This window comes from Pezoporus flaviventris, unplaced genomic scaffold, assembly GCF_033815535.1.
Source record: "Pezoporus flaviventris isolate CSIRO_AGI_PZ_B2104156 unplaced genomic scaffold, CSIRO_AGI_Pfla_v1 ptg000029l, whole genome shotgun sequence".
Taxonomy (NCBI): Eukaryota; Metazoa; Chordata; class Aves; order Psittaciformes; family Psittacidae; genus Pezoporus; species Pezoporus flaviventris.
The window spans coordinates 11,485,483-11,506,240 of NW_026892577.1; the positions used below are offsets into that span (position 1 = coordinate 11,485,483).

Below are 20,758 nucleotides of genomic sequence, written 5' to 3' on the forward strand. Positions count from 1 at the left end.
CTTTAATCCTTAGTGTTCAGGCCTTATATTAAGCAAGGAGCCTTTAATGTGCTAGGTAACTGCTCTTCTGCTTAAAAATTGAGTTCTCTGTCCTGAATTAGTGAGTTTATCTTGAGCAACACTGGAAAGGTCTCAGTAGTGATCCTGTGCTTATTCTTTGAAGTTGCAGATTATCAAGATGCATGGCTGTAGGCATATGCAATATTTTCTCCCTGAATTTGGAAATACGTTTAACTGTAAGCATTACTGAATTGTATATGTGGACATGGGTGCACTTCTTCAGAAAATGTAGGTGCCTCAGAGCTCTGTGTTCCTGCAGCCCCACTTGTACATACTACAAGCACAAGTTGAATAGTTGGTGTCAGTGTGATCATGCCACCAGTTTGTGCTCTTGTGGTCTTTCTTAGAGCCTTTCATATGTCCTTCAGCAGGTTATACTAGAGAGGCTAGAAAATGGAAGAAATGTCACCATAGCAAAAAAAAGCCTTCATGCTTCTCCAGGGTCACTGTGGCTGCTTAGTAAGAAAATGAGAATATGATTGTACCTAAATTCAAGTTTGGCTCATCTCTTGGTAGCTGCTTAAAGCTCTAGTGTCTCATCCTTAGCAACAATAAAACACCCTGTAGATTTTACAAGAAAATGATTATGAATTTACACAAACATCTTGAAAGTTTACAGCTATTATACCTTTATAAGAATATACACGGTGACTGCACAAGGTCTTAGTTTTAGAAAGCTGTACTTAACAGGAAGGAATTTGGGCTTGATAAGTATGTAATGCTCAGCATGGTTTTTCATCAAGAAACACAGAGGCTGCTGCTTACTGCTTTTCTCTGGTTTGTGGACAGCTCCAAGTTCAAACTTAATGTCAGTCATCCTTTATAGATACACTAAAGCTGGACTGTTGGGATGATGCACTTTTGTCAGAAATGGTAGCAAAAGTCAAATCTGACACTAAATATCCCACAGAAGATTTTGCTTGCGCTTCTAATAGTTCAATCTCAATAAATTGCCTTTGAACACGGACAGTTTTTTTTAAAGAGGAAGTAATCACTTTGAGAGCTGCTTTTAGGGATTTGCTTGGTCTTCTGCTGCACAATTTTCCCTGAATGTTTCTTCAGAAATAGAAAATCAAACCTTTTGAGCCATTGCTGGAGTTGTGTGGTTGTGGTTTTTGTTTTTGTTTTGGTGGTGGTGATTTTTGGGGGTTGTTTTCTTTTTTTGTCCCCACATCCCCAAACACGTTTGTATTTATACACTTTCATACAAATAAATCAGAACGTCTGCCTGTTCCATTTCACATTTCTAATAGATTTAGCAGCTTTCCTAGAAACAGTTATTTTTCATTTTACACATCCTGGGATTTTTGTGTATGTGAAAGCTCTGAGTAATCCCTGATGTTGCATTGATGATAATGACTGAAATGTCAAAAGGAATAGATAGAATGGGATGGAAACACTTGAACATTTGATCTTACGTGAGTTATTTTGGAGAGTCAGAACTATAGGGCTTGATTTCTTAGTAGACTTGTAGGGGACTGCTGCAACTTCATTCTCCTTTCTCCCCTTATGTAGCTGCAGGTAAGTTACTCAATTCTTCCTCTGAATAGCCTGTTAAATTTTTTTGTTGAATGAACCTCATTACTTGGTACTTATCTTCATAAGTCTAACTCTCCATTTCCACACCTCTTAAAGGTCTCGTCAAATATACCTATGTTTGAAAACAAAAGATAAGGTTGCATATTTCTTATTTTGGAAGGTTATACCAGAATTAGCAATAGTTTTTGTTCAGGTATTCTAAGACTAGAGTACATTTTCTATAAAAACTATTTTATCTGTGGCTTTCATTTTTTTCCCCTCCCATTAGATTATTTATTTTTTTAATAAGCAATGATTTAATATAAAAGCTGTTTTACTTAAAGTGCTTCCTTAAAAAACATCTCTAATATTTACAGACAGTCCTAGGGTCTCTGACCCCAATATTCCCCTAGTGGCCCGTGAGATCATGCAGCGAATGATCCGACAGTTTGCTGCTGAATATACCTCAAAAACTAGCTCTACTCAGGACTCCAGCCAGCCCAATAGCACAAAGAACCAAAGCCTGCTGAAAGCATCTCTGGTCGCCTCCTCTCCCACGGCTGCAACTGCTCAGAACCCTGTGCTCAGCAAACTTCTCATGGCTGACCAAGACTCACCTCTGGACCTTACTGTCAGAAAGTCTCAGTCAGAACCTAGTGAACAAGGTAGGACTCTTATCAGTGTCTTGCATCCTACAGCAATCCGTTAATGGCATTCTCGTTGCAAAAGCAGGCAATTGGAAGGTTGCACTTTTACATAAGCTGTAAAGGGGAAAAGCAGTAGATTTTTTTACAATAAAATAACAACTAGCTGGATGTGGCTGGGAGAGAAGAGACTTTTTGGATCAATATAGGCCCATAGACATGAGTGATTTTTCTGAAGAAGGGCAAAGGGAATGGACGTGCTTCATACTCTGGAGACAAGTGGGCTGTTCCTACTGGGAGCCGCAAGAAACAGTCTGCCAAAATAGACTGTGTGCTTGCAGATAAGGCAAGTTCACATGGTCATGAAAACCATGATGTTGTCTCCTCTCTGAGATCAGTACACAGTCTGATTGAAAGACTGATTTATTTTCTTTCTGGCCATAGTGTGAAAACAGTATCTTTTTAAAAGTCTGCGAGAAATGGCTTTGTGAAGGCTGTAAAAATGATATCCATGAACTGTACAAAACTTCCAGGTTTATGCATTTGGAAGAAATGTCTCTCTTCTGCCTTAAAAATAGACTTGTTCTGGAGAGCACAGATTGAGTAACTTGTAACAGCATTGCAGAGCTTGTTTTAATTTGAAAACCTTGCTTGCCATTAAAAATGTTTTTTAATGAGTGAGTTCTGTGAGTGATTTACAGTATGTGAATGTTGGTTTGTTTTTTTTTTCCCTGAAACTGTTGACTAGAGGTTATCATAAGTGTCCTACTGAGATGATTAAAATTAGCCCCTTTACCCTTCTTTAGGAATGTATTAGTGTCTGAAATCATTCTATCAAAACCAAAGTAGGCTGTCCATCCTCCAGTGGGAAAGGTGGAGCGTTTAAAAAGCTAGTACAGAATTGTAGGTGGATGTTTCTTTATTCTTTGAGCTTAGGTTTGTGAAGCCTTTTGTACAAAGGTTAATTTAATGTGTCCAACAGTACACAGCTTGAGCATCTGGACACTTACTGCACCTACAGCATTTACTGAAAGTTGTCACTACACTTCAGTTACAGAACTGCAGTAGAAGGTTATATGGTGCCTGTCTTGAAGTGAGAACTTGTACCTCTAGCTGATAGGAATATGTTTCTAGCTAATTTTATTTGTTTTTAGCTAATTATATAATGTATTTCACAACTGTTACATATATGCTCATAAATGTGAAACTGTTCTTATTGTGAAACTTTTTGCTGAAACAATCGGTTTTGCTTCTGTTTCTTTTTATTTCTGGTTGTTTTTTTGTAATTAGAGGATTGTAGGTGAAGAAGGAAACATGAACTGTTCTTTAGCTACCATGTGATAAAAAAGCTCTAAGATACTTTGTAATGTTCATGGAATCATAGAATGGGTGGGAAGGGACCTTAAAGATTCAATCCCAACCCTTCATAACACTTGTGATAGAGTTAGAGCTCTATCTGTTGAGAAAGACTGCTAATAGTGCTTATTGTTATATCTCTGTTCCAGTAGGTAAGCTAGTTGTAAACTCTGTGGAGTATGAGGCAGGCCCTACTTGCCCTCAGAGACTTTTAGGTCATTATGACCCTTCTGACAAAGGAAGTGTGGATGCAAGTGCCCCTGGCAGCAGCCCCTGCTGTTTAGTGTAGCCCCTTGAAAAGGAGGTGCTGCTTGATCCAGTCTGTGTTTCTTGTGGCTGCATAAGTGTTCAAAAGGAAGATGAATTCCCTGCTTAATTTTGGGTTATGGTGTGTTCCCAAATGCAGTGGGTGGAACAGCTTTCCACAAGTTAATTCTAGTTCACTGTTTATCTTTTTTTTTTTTCTCCATATGTCAAATGAGAACTTTTAGCAATTTAAAAGCCATCTTACATTGTTCTTGTGCTGGGTGGTATTTACTTGATTAGATGGAGTAAGCGCGGAGCTCAAAAATGTCTCCAGTTTACCTTGCCAACAGGTTACATTTATCTTTGCCTCATACATTCCTTGTTTCAAAGTTTCCAGGAATTTCAAATGTCTGTGCTGCTTCTATAACAAAGTTGCCTTTTAAAATGACCAAAATTTCAGGTCATTTCAGTGCAGTGGGAGCAAGGCTTTGCTAGCAAAAAAATGCTCCCTTTTCTGTTGCCTAGAAATACAGAGTTTACGTAAGGGCTTGCAGAAGAGTATGGGTGAATGCGAGGATGTGCCATTAGTGAGAATGGAAGAAGCGGACTAGCAGGAAAAACAATTTGGTATATGGAAGAAGAGAGGGAGTAAAATGACACGATAGAGAGGGGAAAGGCAGCAGCTTTGCCAGTAGGAACCCACTGGAGATATGGAAAGAGGATGGTGATAGCTGCCAGGTGAGGAGGAGTCTCACATTTAAGTGTGTGTTTATTTGAAAATGAGTTTCCAGTATGAAATTCCCAGTGAATTTTCCTACAGAGATTTTGATTTTTAAAAAATCAAATACTGGCTTAAGTGCCCTGTAAGGAGAGGGAATACATCAGGAATTTGGAGATTGCCTCATTTTGGGACCACTAGGGAGGGTTAGTTGTGTGATAGGCTGTAGTGTATCCTGAACTGTCATTTGTAGGTCACCTTTTATTCCCTGGCTCTGGTAATAGGTGCACTTTTAATTTTGTCAGTTTATGTTGTGACTTCTGAGGGCTATGTTGAAGTCACACATAAGCCAGATAGCAAACAAATCAAAGCCTTAGTTTGTTTAAAAATAAATGAAATAGAAAATGCTGTGCACTAAATAAGACTTTAGCCCAAAAGACTTGTTGTGTCAAGAGACAGCATGGCTGATCCTGCTTCTTCAAACACTGAAGTCATTCTTTTGTCTCTATAGACGGTGTGCTTGATTTATCCACTAAGAAGAGTCCTTGTGCCGGCAGCACCTCTCTGAGTCATTCTCCAGGGTGCTCCAGTACTCCGGGAAATGGGTAAGAGACAGCAACTTGCTGTGACCTTTTAAAACTGTTTTATACTAAAAATGTGTGCTTACCTCCTGTTCATTTTAACTTACTTTTGGTGTTAACCCTTTGGAGTAACGTGTTTTTCAACTTGTACCTTTTGGCAAATACCTTCACCCCACCTGCCAAATAAGTTGTTGCAGTTAAGAACTCTAATATCTGTTATTTTGGCCAATTTAGTACTTAGCCAAATATCTGTCCATTACCTGCTGCTTGGGTTTAGTGGTAAGTGACGTCTATGGAGATGGCAGTTCAGCTAAATGTACGAAGAGCCTTGGAGACTTTGCAATGCAGTTTAGATTTTGTTCCACTAAGAGGAAAGTCGGCTAACAGGAAAGTTTGTATTAGGGTAGCAATGATTTGAGTGATGAACCAAGTTGAATTAAAAGGTTTGAATCACTGCATGCTTTTTGTTAATACTTCCTACCATAAATCGCAATCTAAAGTGGCTGGGGAAGGGAGTCTGGTAGCTCAGAAAACTTTAAACATGGCTTTTTGGATTTGTGATTGTACCGTAGCACTGAACAAGTTTAAAACAATAATTACAAAATGTGTGGTGTAGTACTCATGCCTTCATTAGTCCAAGGCGTGAAAGAATGGTATATAAAGTTTCTTCTAGCTTTTATATTTCTCTTGGTCACTTTTGCATACATTTAGAAGCCCTTTACTCTTAGTTAAGATCGAGTCAATTGTACTGGAGAGACTGACTGGGAGTAAGAGAGGTTTTGGGTGTTGATGGGAGAATTTTATCTTGAAGCTACTGTGAACAAGTCACTTTGTTAGTGAAGTACAGAAACAGTGTATGGTTTAAACTGCTATTTAATTGCTGGGTTTAGCCTTTGAAAAACTTTAAATTTTAAACTAACACCCCCACCCCGATCTAATTTTTGAATTTCTTCTTGGAAAAATATTACTCTCAGACTTGAGCCATTTAATAGTTTTATTAGTAAAATACTTCAATCCTTGTTGAAAAGTTAATCCTAATACTTTTTCACAATTCTTTAGCATAAATCTTCCCCACCAGCTCTTCTCTTTCAATGCTGGACAAGTTATTTCCAGCTCTGTTTTCCTAGGAAGGCAGCAGAAGCAGTCGCAGCTCTGTGTTGTTTGTTCTCTTGTTGGTGTGTCAAGTGAGAGCCGAAGTCCAACACACAGAGGTGCGGGGCCAGCACCTAGTACTGCCATGAGCAGTCCTGTGGGCCCTGAGAGGATGTGGCATACTGGCACGTGTGATTACTTGTACATGAGGCTGACTGCAGTCTGTTTAGTGTCAGTGAAATCAGGTATGAACCCCTGTCCTAGGGACCTGCCAAAATGACTTTTATTTAGGTGTAGAACCACTGGTGCGCATTCAGATGCTGATACAGGCTGTGGAAGGAGCAGAGGATGCATGTTGTTTGAGAGAGTTCTCTGGAATAGTAAACTTTCATTCACTCCTGGATTTTGTTCTGAATCCTTGTTGACTCTTGTTGCCCACTTCAACTATGACCTGCTGCGTGCTGGAGAGAGGCTAGCAGCATACATACCAAGCACAGTGTATGTTATGTGCCAGGTCCTTTTCAGTGGATGTCTTTTCTCCTAAGACTTTCCTGTTTAATATCACACTAGGATTAAAATAATGTAGCTTTTCAATAGTGCATATCCTATCCTTAAATAATGCTGACTTAGCTAGAGGGCTTTACACCACTGTAGTGTCCCAGAGCATGTATGTTGATCTGTATGTTGAAGTTTGGAGGTGGATTTTGAAATTAGTGTGACTTAGTTTCTTAGTCTTCTTAGAGAGGGGTAAGCTAGCAAAAACATCAAATACATATGTCCACAGTAGTAGTACTTTGTGTTGTACATTTGTGACAAAAGGAAAATGGTAAAAATACGCACTGCTTTTTTTGCTGTTAACCCTTGATATGGATGACAGCTGGGACTTGGATTTCTTTTCTTAGCCATGCTATATATCAAATGAGAATCAGGGACATGTATATATGCAATTAGGTAAGAGAGCAATTTGGTAAGTCTAGTGTAATGCAGTGTTTTCCTTTGTGATCTGCGGTATCCCAGCTTTCTTATTTGGTGCTTAATGAAAGTCAAGCAAATACCTTTGAGGCCTGCTAAGCAATTTTTTCTTTACCCTGAGCAGTAATTCTTCAGTACGATATAAGCGAACATCATCCAATGTTTCCACCTATGTGTAGATACTGCGGGTGGCAGTCATATTTGCATGTTGAATATGTTGCACTTTGGCTTACTCTTTTATTACTGTACTTGTTTAGTGGTAACGTCACACCAGTAACACAGTTGTGTGTAGCTCTATGGCGATTGATTACTACTTTGTAATTAAGGTGCTATTTGCAGACGCTTGCGCGAAGTCTTTTCTACTCCGAGAATTTGTGAACCCAACCAGAGACCAGCCAACAGGTTTCATTTTTCTTTGCCCAAAAAGCTTCTCTTTTTTTTTTTTGCGAACAAGTTTTAAAACTGACTGATGCTGAGACTTTAAAAAAAAAATTAAAATAAAATCAAAAAATAAATACAAATTTAGAGAAAAAATAAATAACACAAAAAGTGATGTTACCCAAGCAAGGCCTTCTAATAAAGGAGTGGCCCCCTCACCCATCCCTCCCTACCTGTGCAAGTCCTGCTCACATCAGTTTCCTTCCATCCAATTAGGCGACCTGGGAGACCCAGCCAGCACCATCCGGAGGGACTACAGAGTGGTGATGGGGTACCTCCAAGAAGCTTGCAGGATGGAACCAGGGAAGGTTATGGCCACTCCACATCTCTTAAAGTACCGCTGGCTCGATCACTCCAGATTAGTGAAGAACTGCTGAGCAGAAACCAGTTTTCTACGGCTGCCAGCCATGGGCCATCTGGACTACAGAATCATGGACAGCACTTAATATTATCCAGGGAGGCTTCTTGGGCAAAACCACACTACGAATTCAATTTCAGCCGCATGAAATTCAGGGGAAATGGTGCACTCAGCAACATCAGTGACCTTCCTTTTCTTACAGAAAACTCTGCCTTTCAAAAAATGGCACTTCAAACTAAACAGGATGGGAAAAAGGACATGAGCCATTCGTCTCCTGTGGATTTAAAGATACCACAAGTTCGAGGCATGGACCTTTCATGGGAGTCCCGCTCTGGTGACCAGTACAGCTATAGCTCTTTGGTAATGGGTTCACAAACGGAGAGCGCGCTTAGCAAGAAGTTAAGGGCTATCCTTCCAAAACAAAACAGGAGAAGTTTGCTGGATGCTGGACCAGATTCCTGGGGCTCAGATGCTGAGCAGTCTACCTCTGGACAGCCATATCCCACCTCAGATCAAGAGGGAGATCCTGGCTCTAAGCAACCTAGGAAGAAAAGAGGGAGATACAGACAGTACAACAGCGAGATACTGGAGGAAGCAATCTCTGTGGTTATGAGCGGGAAAATGAGCGTTTCCAAAGCTCAGAGTATTTATGGGATCCCCCACAGTACACTGGAGTACAAAGTTAAAGAGAGGCTGGGCACTTTGAAAAACCCTCCAAAGAAAAAAATGAAATTAATGAGGTCGGAGGGGCAGGATGTTTCAGTAAAGATTGAATTAGATCCCCAGGGAGAAGCAGCACAAAGTGCAAATGAATTGAAAGATGAGTAGGGATGTTGTAGAGTGCCAATTACTTTGCAAACTGGGTGAGCACTACTGCATAGTTCAAATAACACTGAGCGCGCCTGATTCTCCTATTTGCTGCAAAGCTCTTTCCTTTGCGGTTTAGCATAGACTTGTGTGGACACAGGTGAAAGGTGTGCTCTGAATGTCATATTTGTAAATTTTTCTAGCCCGGTATGGTGCAGTTTCCCTCCTTCACCTGCCCACTACCACTACCCTCTTTTTTTTTCTTTTTTTTTCTTTTTCTTTTCCTTTTTCTTTTGCTTTTTGCATGTTTCTCTGTAATAGAGAGTTACCTCACAAAGAATGCAGATCTGTGGAAGTGGACGTCTTGCCTGTAGAGCCTGCCTGAACTTCTGATGTTGGATTTTTCATGTCTGCCTTCATAGAAAAAAGTCCACTTTGTTAAACTGATACTTTCTGAAAACCAGGCATTTTTCAAATGAGAATCAGACTGTTATTCTTCAAAACGTTTCAGAAATCTTTTTCTCCCTCCTTTTCTTTGATCCAGTTGATTGAAAGATTTAAGCTAAATCAGGTTATTTAGGAATGGTACCTCACTTGAACTCAGAGATTTGCTTATTAGGAGGATAATCAATTGGGTCTAATTAGGCTCTCCACTATTTTGTTTATAAATTGAACATACTTGCCATTCGCTGTCTGCTTAGTGCTCACCCGGGGGGGAGGGGGGGGGGGGGAGGGAAAACTTACATACACTACCTTCAGAATATGTCAGTTAATTATTTGTAACACTACCTTTGCTGTAATTTTGTTTGATATTTTTGAAGGGTGATATTTAGACTCACCTGCTTGAGGATGTAGCCTTATCTCACGGAAGACAAGCTTCTCACAGTCAGGAGCAGTCAGGGTACACTAAATGATGTATTAGGGTATGCCTCATTACAACAGAACTACGGTTCTTTGTGACCTTTATGCTTTTTACAGACTTGATTCTGAGTTTACTAAACTATGTGGTTCCAACAAGTAGTTCAAATGACTCTAATCTGGGGAAGGGGGATTTGTGTAACAAACTACTGTGATATTGCAAAAAATAGAAAAAAAAAAAGCCCACAAAACAGTGATCTCAAACGTTACAACCTCAGTAGTCTGCCCAAATATCTACATTAGTGAAGGAGCTTGTTAATGTTCAGGGAAGAAGTAAAACACTGGTAGCCTGATCTAATTCAGGCTCGGCATCATATCTATCTGTAATACTGTCAGGGTCGAACACTCAATGAATGGGTGTTTCCTTTTTAAATATTACAGTTGCCAGTAGCAGGAATTAATCCAAGTCCTGCTTTTTTTGTTGTTTTTATTTAATCTATTTTGATAGTGGTTTATTACACGCTAGAAGAAGCGTTTAAACACCATAAAAGCACTCCGTAAACCACAAGTCCAGTTTTTGCAGTACGATGAGATTGTTATCATATGGTATATGGAGATCCAGGATAAGTTTTGTACAGAACTTTTATCTTTGATACTTTCTGCAGAAGTGGTCAGTAACTGGGTGGAGCTTACTGGACTTACCACAATATGACCAAATCGGATTTGCTGGTTCTTCAGGTAGAAACAATTTGGTCTTAACCTGTGCAAAAGGTAGATAGAATTACCATTTGTTTTGATTTGTTTTTTTTTCCCCCATTTGCACAACCAAAAGAAGCATTAGAGTTTTTGTGTGAGAGCATTAAGTGATGTCAGTGATTGAAAGTGGTTTCTCAAAGTTCATGGGAGGGTGGCCTAAATAGCTGTAGGGATGCTGACTGACTTCTGGAACAGTTGATTCTCTCTCCCCCCTCCCCAGCAACTTCATATTTTCAAAGGTTAGGCACACCATTGCTGTCGTTTTAAATATGCACTGCTCATTCTTGAAACGGACTGGGCACTTGGCCCCAAGTATACTTTGATTTTGTTTACTTAATATATTTTAGTACTCAAACTCCTGGTTCCTCGTAGCTCTCTAGTTGTCATCTTGGTATTTAAAGCAGTTTAAAGCTCAGTAGCAGTATATAAACTCTGCAATACGTTCCAGTTTAGCTGGTGATTGCAATAAAGGCGCAGTTAAACGTGTGGTTTCATCTGCTGTTGGAGGTTATGGTAGAAAGTTTGCTGCAAGTTTAAAGAAAAAACTAACACAGTTTTACTGTTCAGAGAGGTTTAACCTTTTGTAGTTGTTTTATTTAAGCGACATGAGTTGAGTTTTATAAACCTTGTCACTGTAGTGTATGTGGAGTGCTCATTTTACTAACCTAAATATTTTGTATGTGTATGTTTAAGTGGGTGACAATCGTGCAGCAGAAGAATGGTGTGCCTACCCTTTAATGCTGCAGTTTTAAAAGAGAATTTGTCTTGTCATTTCAGACTGTAGGCTAAGAATTGTAAATAGATAGTGAGAACTTGAGTACTCTTTATTTGCTTTGGTTAGAAAGTGGATTTTAAAAGACAAAAAACCAACAACAAACCAAACGCGTAACTTTCTCAGTTTAAATGTCCTGAGACCTGAAGATTGTAATACTCATGTCTGCAAAGCTTTTAAACACAACACTTGATCTGTGATAACTTTACTATTCAGGTAATCTTTCTTTTTCGAGAAGCTTTTGAACAACCATATTTCCTCCAAAGGTCTCTGTTTGAAAAGGAAAAAAAAGAAGAAAAAAAAGAAGTGTAGATTATTTTTTAAGCACTAATTGCATTACATTGGTAACTGCAATATGAAATAGCCATTATTGTTTTGTGAAGCATGGTTGAGATTAGTTAGTGGTCCCTTTTTAAAATTTCATGAGCCTCTCAAAAAATAAAAACAAATTTAAAAAAAAGCTGCTGAATATTCAAAAGATATATATTTTACCTTATTGTAGGTTTTGTAAATTTAGTCTGTAATATTCAGGTGCACCTTTTAATGTTACCCTTTTTGTTTCAAAGTCCCATCTAATGTATTTTCTCTGAGGTGATTCATCACGTAAGGCTAGTATCGCTCGAAGTGCTGCAGTGATCACTGATGTTCTGTTTCCTTTCTCACTACATATTTTTTACAGGTGCTTTCAGTGTAGCTAACTAGTAGTATTTGCGATCATTTTAAATATATGATTGGAATTAATGTTTGTCCATTAGCATGCTTGATTTCCTGCTGACCAGCAGTTTGCATGGCCAAAATCCCTGGTTGACCATATTTTGGTGTGGGAAGGTGTGGTTCACTGCTGTCTTTGTAACAAAAGCCTCGTTTCTCATGTTATTTCTGGTAAGTGGATGCTTATGTTACTTGGATCACTTGGACAGGAGAGAAGGTTTAAAATCTTTCTCCTGCTGCTCTTTTGAGATCGCATTAACGTGTAACATAGACAAACTGCAACCCTGTAAAATGAAGATGTCGTTAGGAGGAGGCCTTTCGGGTATTTTTCGTCACTAGTTTTCTCTTATTCCCGAGAATGTCCATCCGATGTAGTTATTGGATTTAACAGTATTGTTGTGTACTACGTTGATGTAGCTGAAAAAGCCTGACAGCGAGAAACTGTGAATACTATTTGTGGCAGTCTCTGAAAACTAGTTTTTCAGTCCAAGTATCATGAAGGAGAATCCCTCTCCCCTACCCCATCCTAGAAAAGTAATTTTATATTTTGTGTGTATAAAGTTTTAAGAATCAAGTTTCATATTGTACTGAAGTTTAGGTGTTGCTTGGTAAATCTTTGCTGCAGCATATAATTGAAGATGAGTAAGGCTTAGTGTGGTAGGGGTCCTGACGTGGAGTTAATTATCGTACAGTTCTGGTGAGAAAGCCCAACATGTATGAGATGTGTCCTTTTCTTTTCTTTTATTTGGACTTGTAAGATGTAAAAGTGCTTTTTTAGAACTCTGACCTATTACAAACTATTACCTCACTTTCAGCCAGCTGGATCCTCATTCCACAGTGTTCTAGGCATTATTGTGGCCGTAATGCTTGAGTACAGCTATAGAGTTGAACGTTTCCAGTTAGATATTAGCAGGGACACGTTTCTGGACTTGTTTTTATTTATGTCAAAATATACTTTATTCTCCAGTCATTCCCTGCCTTTTTTTCTTAAAGGCTCAAGACAATTTCCTTTAGAATTTCTCATTTTATTTTTTTTTTATTCCCCTGTTGCACAGGAGAAGTTGCTGCATAAGCAAACAGGTATGCTTTGCTTTGCTTCTTATTGCAGAACTCGTCATTTGATGCTTGCATTACCAACCCTATTGCTAGACCTGAAGTCAAACACTGAATTTTCATTGCGGTTGGAAAACAAATTACTTTTAACAATGCAGGTGTACAGGTAAGGTAGTGCCTCTAGTAAGGGAGCACCTTCTGCTTCTGTATTCTCACACAACTCCTATACCACCTCTTTTTGTAGAGCTTCCCAACGCTCAAGGATATTCCTAAACATGGGAGGCAACTGCACGTGTGTTTAGACCAGGTAAAGCAGACCAGTCTGTGCTTTGTCTTGTGGCAGGCTGACATTTGAGTCTAAATATTTCTTTCATGAGAACCTGAGAGTACATTGCCTTCCCCTGGATGTTTGCAGAAGCTGGCAAAGTGATTCAGGGGCTTTAGGGTTGAGTAAGCTGTGCATAGATTGGAACAACTCGTTTTAGTTCTTATTGTCTTGCTTTTTATATCATCTGCAGCAGTTGTTATACAGGAAAAACTGGAATTACCATGTGTTTCTTTCCAGTTTACTTTGAAGTAATGCTCTTAAGATGTCCTTGAGTCTTAGGAGATGAACACAGTGTCCAAGGAGTGAAGGGAACACTTTGCTGTTCCCTTTTTTCTCAAAAACAGTGTGGCTACATCTGTAATGTAAAGAGCTCTTTCTTCAGTGAAGACAAAATTTTAACTCTTCAGTGTAAGAATGCATACGCTTGTTGCAGTCCAAATTCTTATGAAGGCAAAATTATTAACCTGTACTGAAAGCTTTGTCACAATATTTTAAATAGGTTAAATTCTCTGCCAAATGTTAGAGGTAGAATGGGAAGGATTGTTTCCCTCATTTGCATGAGGATCAGAAACGTCTAGGTTTTCCCCAGAAATGGTTTCAGAAATGAACCGTAATTTCAGTCTAGGTCAATGTTGCTTTTTCTTGGCACCAGGCGATAATATTGACTAATACTGGTTTAAAAAGCTGTACCTAGTTTTGGTACTAGGAAGGTTTCCATTTGATCTCAAACTATGTTGAAAACTCAGTAGTTAGAGCCTTCAGAAACCTGAAAATCTGCACTGCTGGTCATACGCAGTTCTGATAGATGTAGCAAAGAAAATAACCACTACAGTTACTCATTTCAAATTATCTAGCATATAAACATGATGTACTATGATGATCACTAAGCAGAGAGATACTGTGGACTCAAAATGGTCCGTAGATCCACTTCACATATACCAGAAAAACCTGTTAGTAACAGCATTCCAGTGTCCATCTCTCTCCCTCTCTCCTGTTCTTGCTTTGACTGGGGCCAAGTTTCTGTACCAGTATTACAGCAGCAGTTTTAGAGTTCATGTCCTACTGAATTATGCCTATATTCAGGTATTGTCATGAAAACCTTCCTATTCAGAAAGCTTTATTTAATCCTCACAAAAATCTCTTAGCCCGGTGGCAGAAGCAATTTTACTGGGCCATGTAATAGGAGGAAGGATTTTTCCAGCCTGTCCAGGGCATTTCATTCACCTTCTTAAAAACAAACATCCCTGCCCCTGTGCTTGTCACTACTGATTTGGTAAGTATAATTTAGAATTACTCCAGATGATAACTACTTTATGGAGCAGGGATTAGGACCCAGGCTTCATGCTGACTGGAGCAGGAGAAGTTAATGTCAGGAAACAATTTCTATAGTCATCACCTAGTACAGTCTAACTTAATGTTTTAATTTCCTACTTGGAAATAATGAAGAAACTACCACAGCCACTAATACAGGTTTTCAACTACTTGGTGCTACATTTCTCAGATATTTTTGCAGATACTATTTTTTACGCCTGCATGAAAGGATGTAAACTTTACTGTCACTATAGAAAGCACTTGTCTGACCTATTCTAAAGTACCAGAAAAGGGATAAATAACTGCAGCACTTTTTCTGTTACAATGCCAGAGTCTTAATTAAATCTGGTCTTCAGGTTATGAGATATCTTAAACGTACAATCTAGGATCATTAATGGCTTTTCAGGTCAGATCACAAGTTCTCTTGGGATACTAATCTGTATTTTAAAGACTAGTACAACAAAATAGTGTGAAGTTCAGGCAGGGGATGTATATATACATGCCTGATGTTTTTAACTAATCATTTTGGTAGGCCATCTCATGGCTTGACATTTGGAATCTGGGATGGTGGGTAGGGAAAGGGAGGTTTCCCAAACTGAAAAATCATTTTGGACCATTGTTTAATGTTCAGTTTGAAAACTATATCACAAGAAAAATGGGTAGGGATTCTTTCTCCCTTATGCCTTCAGGGAATGAGTAGTATTTAGAATCTCTGGCTGAAATTCAAGCCTTTTTACCATGTAAATTTTTAATATAAACTCATTGACATGCTTTTTACATCTGAGGACTGAAAATGGATCTTAATGTTTAAGTTGTGGAATGGTATATTTCTTAAATGAAGGGGGAACATTTAAAAAGAATAGATTAGAATACCAGCATTAGTGAGCTTAAGGAATTTTAGTATGTAATAGCAAAGTATAGCAAAGTATTTGATTAAAGAAATTAATCTTGAATTGCTAGTCTGTAACTAGGTGCATTCTAATTTAGCAGGTGAATATTCTTTACTTATCAATATATGATGGGCTTTTTGCAAATAGAAACCTTTATCTGAGTCCCATGTGTTGCTTGTACTGATGGGATGTATGCTTACAGCAGCTTACTGCTGCTTTAAAATGTATAAAATATGTTTTGAGTGTTTGCTCATAACTCTTTCTAACCTCCACTTGTTAAATTGTCAGACATTGGTATTTTATCAGTCCGCAATGTAAGTTTAAACTAATGTTCTTAGGAATCCAACTTGTACACACACTGTTTAAAAACCCTCAGGGACAGTTTACACACTATCCTCACTCAATTCAGGTACTTGTACTCTCTTCTTAAACCTAGCAGTGACTTGTATTTTGTTTTGCTTTTCTTTTGACGTGCTGATAGCACATCCTTGATGAATGTCAACTTAAAACTCAGTTCAGGTATCCAGGTATAACTCAGCCAAACGGATTTTAAAGCTGCATATTTACTCTCCAGCACACAGTGCCTCAGACACTTATAGTGGCATTCTGTATATTCAGTTATTACTACTGAGCAGATCGCGTGGGGGTTCCTGGTATGTATTGTAAGAAATTCCTATGTATATTATATAATATGTATTATATTATATACATATATAGTATATATGTTATCTTAAACTTATATATTTTAAAATGCCACTACTAGCCAGCGCAGCTAAAAATGAAATACATTCCCAACTGCTTCTGTGAACAGCAGAGGCAGCTTCTTAACGTGGCTCTTGCTTCTCTCTCACCATAACTACTTCTAACCTCAAGCACGGGTCCTTGGCTGTCTGACCTCTACACTCTAGTTATGCAATGTCCTTAGAGAATTCTGTGCACTGGCCACTGTGATGGAAACCAATGGGCCGGGAGTGCTTTGAGTTTATTAGTAATTGTTCTGCCAAAGTTGGTGTTTGTATGACAAGCGTTGTAAACCTGTCAGATAATGAGCAGAGGTCCGAGTAATCCCTAACAGTGTGCGTAATCGCTTCCACCTAATCGTTAGGACCAGGCCCTCAGCAGGTGTCTCCTCTCCAATGCTGAGCACTAATTCGGGACGTGTTGGCACTTAACATCTGTAGTGATGGGCCCCTGTGCTGCGCTTGCGAGGAGGCGATCCTTGAAATCTGCCGCTCTGCTCTCGCAGGGATCTGTTGGCAGTCGCAAGTCAGCAACACCTCTGCTTTATTATTTGACACTTTACATCTTAAAAAGTCTTCTCTTTCTATTTATGTAACCCATAGTCTTTGAAGAGTATGGAAAATGGCATTTCTCTCTGACCTCTAGAAGTTCAAGTGTCATGGGAAAAAGAAATAAAACAGGAACCCCCCCCTTTACTCTTATGGACCTCATTTCAATATACTGTTTACAGTTTGACGGAATTGTATAATTTAATATTTCTCTTGTACTGTAGTTTATATTTATTTACAGATTTTTTTTGTACTGTGTGATTTGAATTTTTTGTTCCTTGCTATGATCAATGTTTTATGTAGTAGAGCACTTATGATCACAAATTAAGGTTTTTGGTTTGATTGCACTACATTAATTTTTTTTAATGCAGTTCTGATTTTTTGACTGGACTAAATAAGCTGTGTCTTAATGTATGTGATAAGTACTTTTAAATTTTTATTTCATGTGGTCCATTTATTTTTTTGCATTGTATGTCAAAGCGCTAATTCTCTTGTTGTGCATGTGTAAGATTTAATGGCTCCATTGTATTATTTGACCATGTCATTTTGGAAACACATTCCCAGCTGTAACGTTGTGTATGGTAGTTTTCACTGGATGCTAGACTTTTCAAAACCACTATTCTTCTAATAAATTTTGTTGTGAAAAACTTTAAGGGGTTCCAATTCTGTTGTTTGTGGTGTGCTTCCTGAATGGCCACACTGAGGTTATGAAATGCAAACTGTCGCAGATTGAGAGCAGCAGGGAAGTGAAAATGTAAAGCCAATTCTGGCTGAAGGATCAAGCTTTGGAGTCTCTGTACTCTGGTTCTTCTCTGAAATAGGATTTTGGTAAAGCTGCTTTAGCAGCTGGGCGGGGAGCACATGTGAAAGCTGAAATGCTGTCTCGTAGCAGCCTGGCCTCCTGAACTCCTGTACTCTCATTTGCTCTTCCCTACTGGCCACCTTAATTTCTTTAATGGTAAATAATTCATCCGGTGAAGAACAAACATCCTCTCAGGGAAAAAAAAGAAAGTGATGTAGGCTTGTCATTGAGCACTTAGCAATGAGTCAAGGTAGGAACTTATTCTTGCTCTCATTCTCTGCAGCCATCAGCTCTCCCTTCACAGAGGAGGCAAGTTCCCAGCTCCTGATAAACACAAGGACAGGTCCAGCAGCTCTGTCCTGTTGTCCCCCTTCACAGGGGCACGAGGCAGGGTCAGCAGCAGCACCATGCTCCAGCTGGGCCATGCTGGAGACCCATGTTTACTTGCTTGCGACCGTGCTTTGGGTTGAACTACTCCTGACGTTATGCATTATTGATACCGAAATGCTGAATACTAAAAAGTAGGTTACAGTAAGTGGTGTATAATGGAGCCCATGTGAGTTTAGGCATTTCTGCTAACCTTTGTGTTCAGCCCTAGGTTGATTTTAAGAGTGATGTATAGGGATTTCCTAGCTTTAGGAAAATTTATCATGCTGCACACTGTCTAGCCCAGGTTTCTTCTCTCCTGAGAAACTGCCTTTCTTAGCTTGTGCTATTGAAAAGTAGGTAGTTTAGGGTTTGCTTTTTGATTCTTCAGTGCCTTTTTTTTTTTAAGATCCATAAATCACTCTTACATTACGAACTAGCTGTTATATTCCTTGCATACTAATACTGGTATTAGGAACAAAAAGCAAAATGGTAAGGTAGCTGGATGTTGTCATTGCTTTAACTTTACTGGGCAAATCTCTTTTAAATACAAAGCTTGGTTTGACTAGAGACTACATCTTATTCAGGAATAGTGAGTCTTTATGCATAAATAGCTTGAAAGCCTTGTGCTATAAACTAGTATTTATCATATTTTTTGTGTATGTCTGAATACATCTGTCAAATCCATGAAAATAACCTTTGAAAGTGATGAACCATATTCCCATCTGCCATTCTTCAGGATGTATTACGCCCTGCAAGCTTTTCCCAGAACATTTTCAATCGACACTTTTAGTCCTATGATTAGCAGAAATACCAAGTTTCTCTGGTTTTCCTGAAGAGCTTGGTCTCACACTGTTTAAGCTGAAGTGGTTCAGAGTTAAAAGAACACAGCCTTAAATTCTTCTTTTAAAGCTGTTTTCTGTAATGCAAAAGAGTTCACAAGATGATGCGCCCGGACCCAGAAAGAAGCATCTATGCTGCTATAGAAGTTGCTACAAAAGAAACATAATTAGCTGCATTAGGCAGCTTTAAAAGTCTTCTGCTAATTTACCTCCATTCTTTGCAACTCAGGATGGGGTTTGAGCTGCTCCATTTGTTATTGGAAGAGGCAGCTGCCTCTTCTGAACCTGCAGGAGCATATCTGATCGCCTTCTGAAGTAACGGATCCTCCATGGAGCAGCAGCGGATTGTACTCTTACTTACACCTGGGTCACCTTCCACAGTCCAGATACTCTGGCAGATGTGAAATGAGAGGCTCTGCTGTGTGAAAACATGTACTTCTGTGAAGGGAAGAGCAGAAAGCTCCGGGTCACTACCTGCAAGTGTTGGGGTTAACACTAGACCTCACAGTAGGCAGCTCCCTCACCTCAGCATGAAGGATCTGAAACGCTCTTGTGTTGGACATCGTGAAGTTTTGTGAGTGAAGCTGATTTAATTAAGGAGATTTCTGAGCATCACAATTTCATCTTCTTGTGCAACCAAAACAGAGCCCTCACGTTGTGGTTGCTCAAACAGCAGCAATGCAAAGCTTGCTCCAGTGTGCTCAGGAAGGTGTCACAGTGACTTTCCTGCTTGGGTGTGCTGAGCTGTCTAATTTCCTAGAGCCATGACAAAAGTGGGGTGGAGAGGGAGGATTTAAATCCCAATATTGGGAAGGTACTTCAGCAAATCACTGATTTCTTAATACACGAACTCTGCTCTGGAAGCTGACCAGCCATGGCTGCTGGCTGAACTGTGGTTTGAACTGGAAGCAAGTGGCAGGTTCTTGGACCTGTTTAGAAATGATTCATGTGCAGGGAAACAGAGGTGCAGACCAAAAGCAATTTCAAAACCAGGCAGATCCAGGAATATGGAGTTTGATACAAAGAAGGTGGCAAAGAGATGAAAATGAAAGTTGATCCTTGTAATATAGTTATTCTTAAAACACTTTATGTTACGATGCTGGAAGGATCCCAAGTAACACCATTTGTGGGAGTACTGTTTCCCTTGATCTGGTATGTTAGATACAGACTCTGTGACTTCAACTCCAAGATGTTCTCAGTTATCTAGTAGGAACTTCAAAAGAAATCTGAATGACTTCACACCTCTGAGCTATGAATTAATTAGGTTCCCTCTTGTTCACCTCCCTGAAAACCCGAGACAACAGAACCTTTAAAAGTCCTCCTTTTTTAAGTCAGAAAGAGGGAATACAAACAATTGCATCTCGTTTTTACGGGTCGCTTTGAACTCATCACAATTTACAGGTCACATTTGAAAGAGAACTTCTAAAACTGTCTCATGCCTCCTCCTCTGCAGGTGCTGTGCAGCTCTGCAGGAGGTCTATTCCATACGCACTTGACTAAAAGGCAGATTTGATATGAGGTGCTGCCACTCATATCTCCAGGAACTGTTTAAAAACTCAGCTAAAATTAGAACTGCTTAAGGTGTATTTCAGAGTGTAGATAGAATCACTGCTGCCTGATCAGTGCAATGGTTCCTGAAGGAAAATACACCTGTATCTCCCCAGGGGACTCACCAGAGAGCCCGTGGTCAGCCCATTGTGGCAGCTCCTGCTCTATCTCCCTTGCTGCTGGGCTCCCTGGGCAGACTCCATCACAGCTTGCATGCCTGCCTTGGCTGGGCTTCTGCCTGGGGGTGCAGATCCACCAGCCTTGTGCTGACAGGAGGAGTGGTTTGTACAGGGTTATCAGCAAACTGCCTGTAAAAATTACAGTGCAATTTTGTTACACCTGCTAAGAGCTGATTTTAGGGTTTTTTGCACCAGGATCCCATCATCATGTGCCCCTGATCCCTCCTGCCCACCTAATAAAGTGTAGGGCTTGCTTAATTCAT

At 39.4% G+C, this 20,758-nt stretch overlaps 1 protein-coding gene across 23 annotated transcripts in view; it reads left to right on the top strand.

Moving 5' to 3' along the window:
• The window catches only part of LCOR (ligand dependent nuclear receptor corepressor), an 80,558-nt gene that overhangs the window by 42,926 nt on the left and 16,874 nt on the right, over positions 1-20,758 (top strand). For 21 of the 23 annotated variants that reach the window (XM_061458986.1, XM_061458987.1, XM_061458991.1 and 18 more), the window contains 2 exons: positions 1,956-2,243; positions 5,054-5,147. In XM_061458986.1, the coding sequence (XP_061314970.1) occupies positions 1,956-2,243; positions 5,054-5,147 (382 nt within the window). Of the gene's footprint in view, positions 1-1,955; positions 2,244-5,053; positions 5,148-7,841; positions 17,412-20,758 lie in introns of those variants that run through there. The other 2 variants (XM_061459010.1, XM_061459008.1) reach the window with 2 other exon arrangements.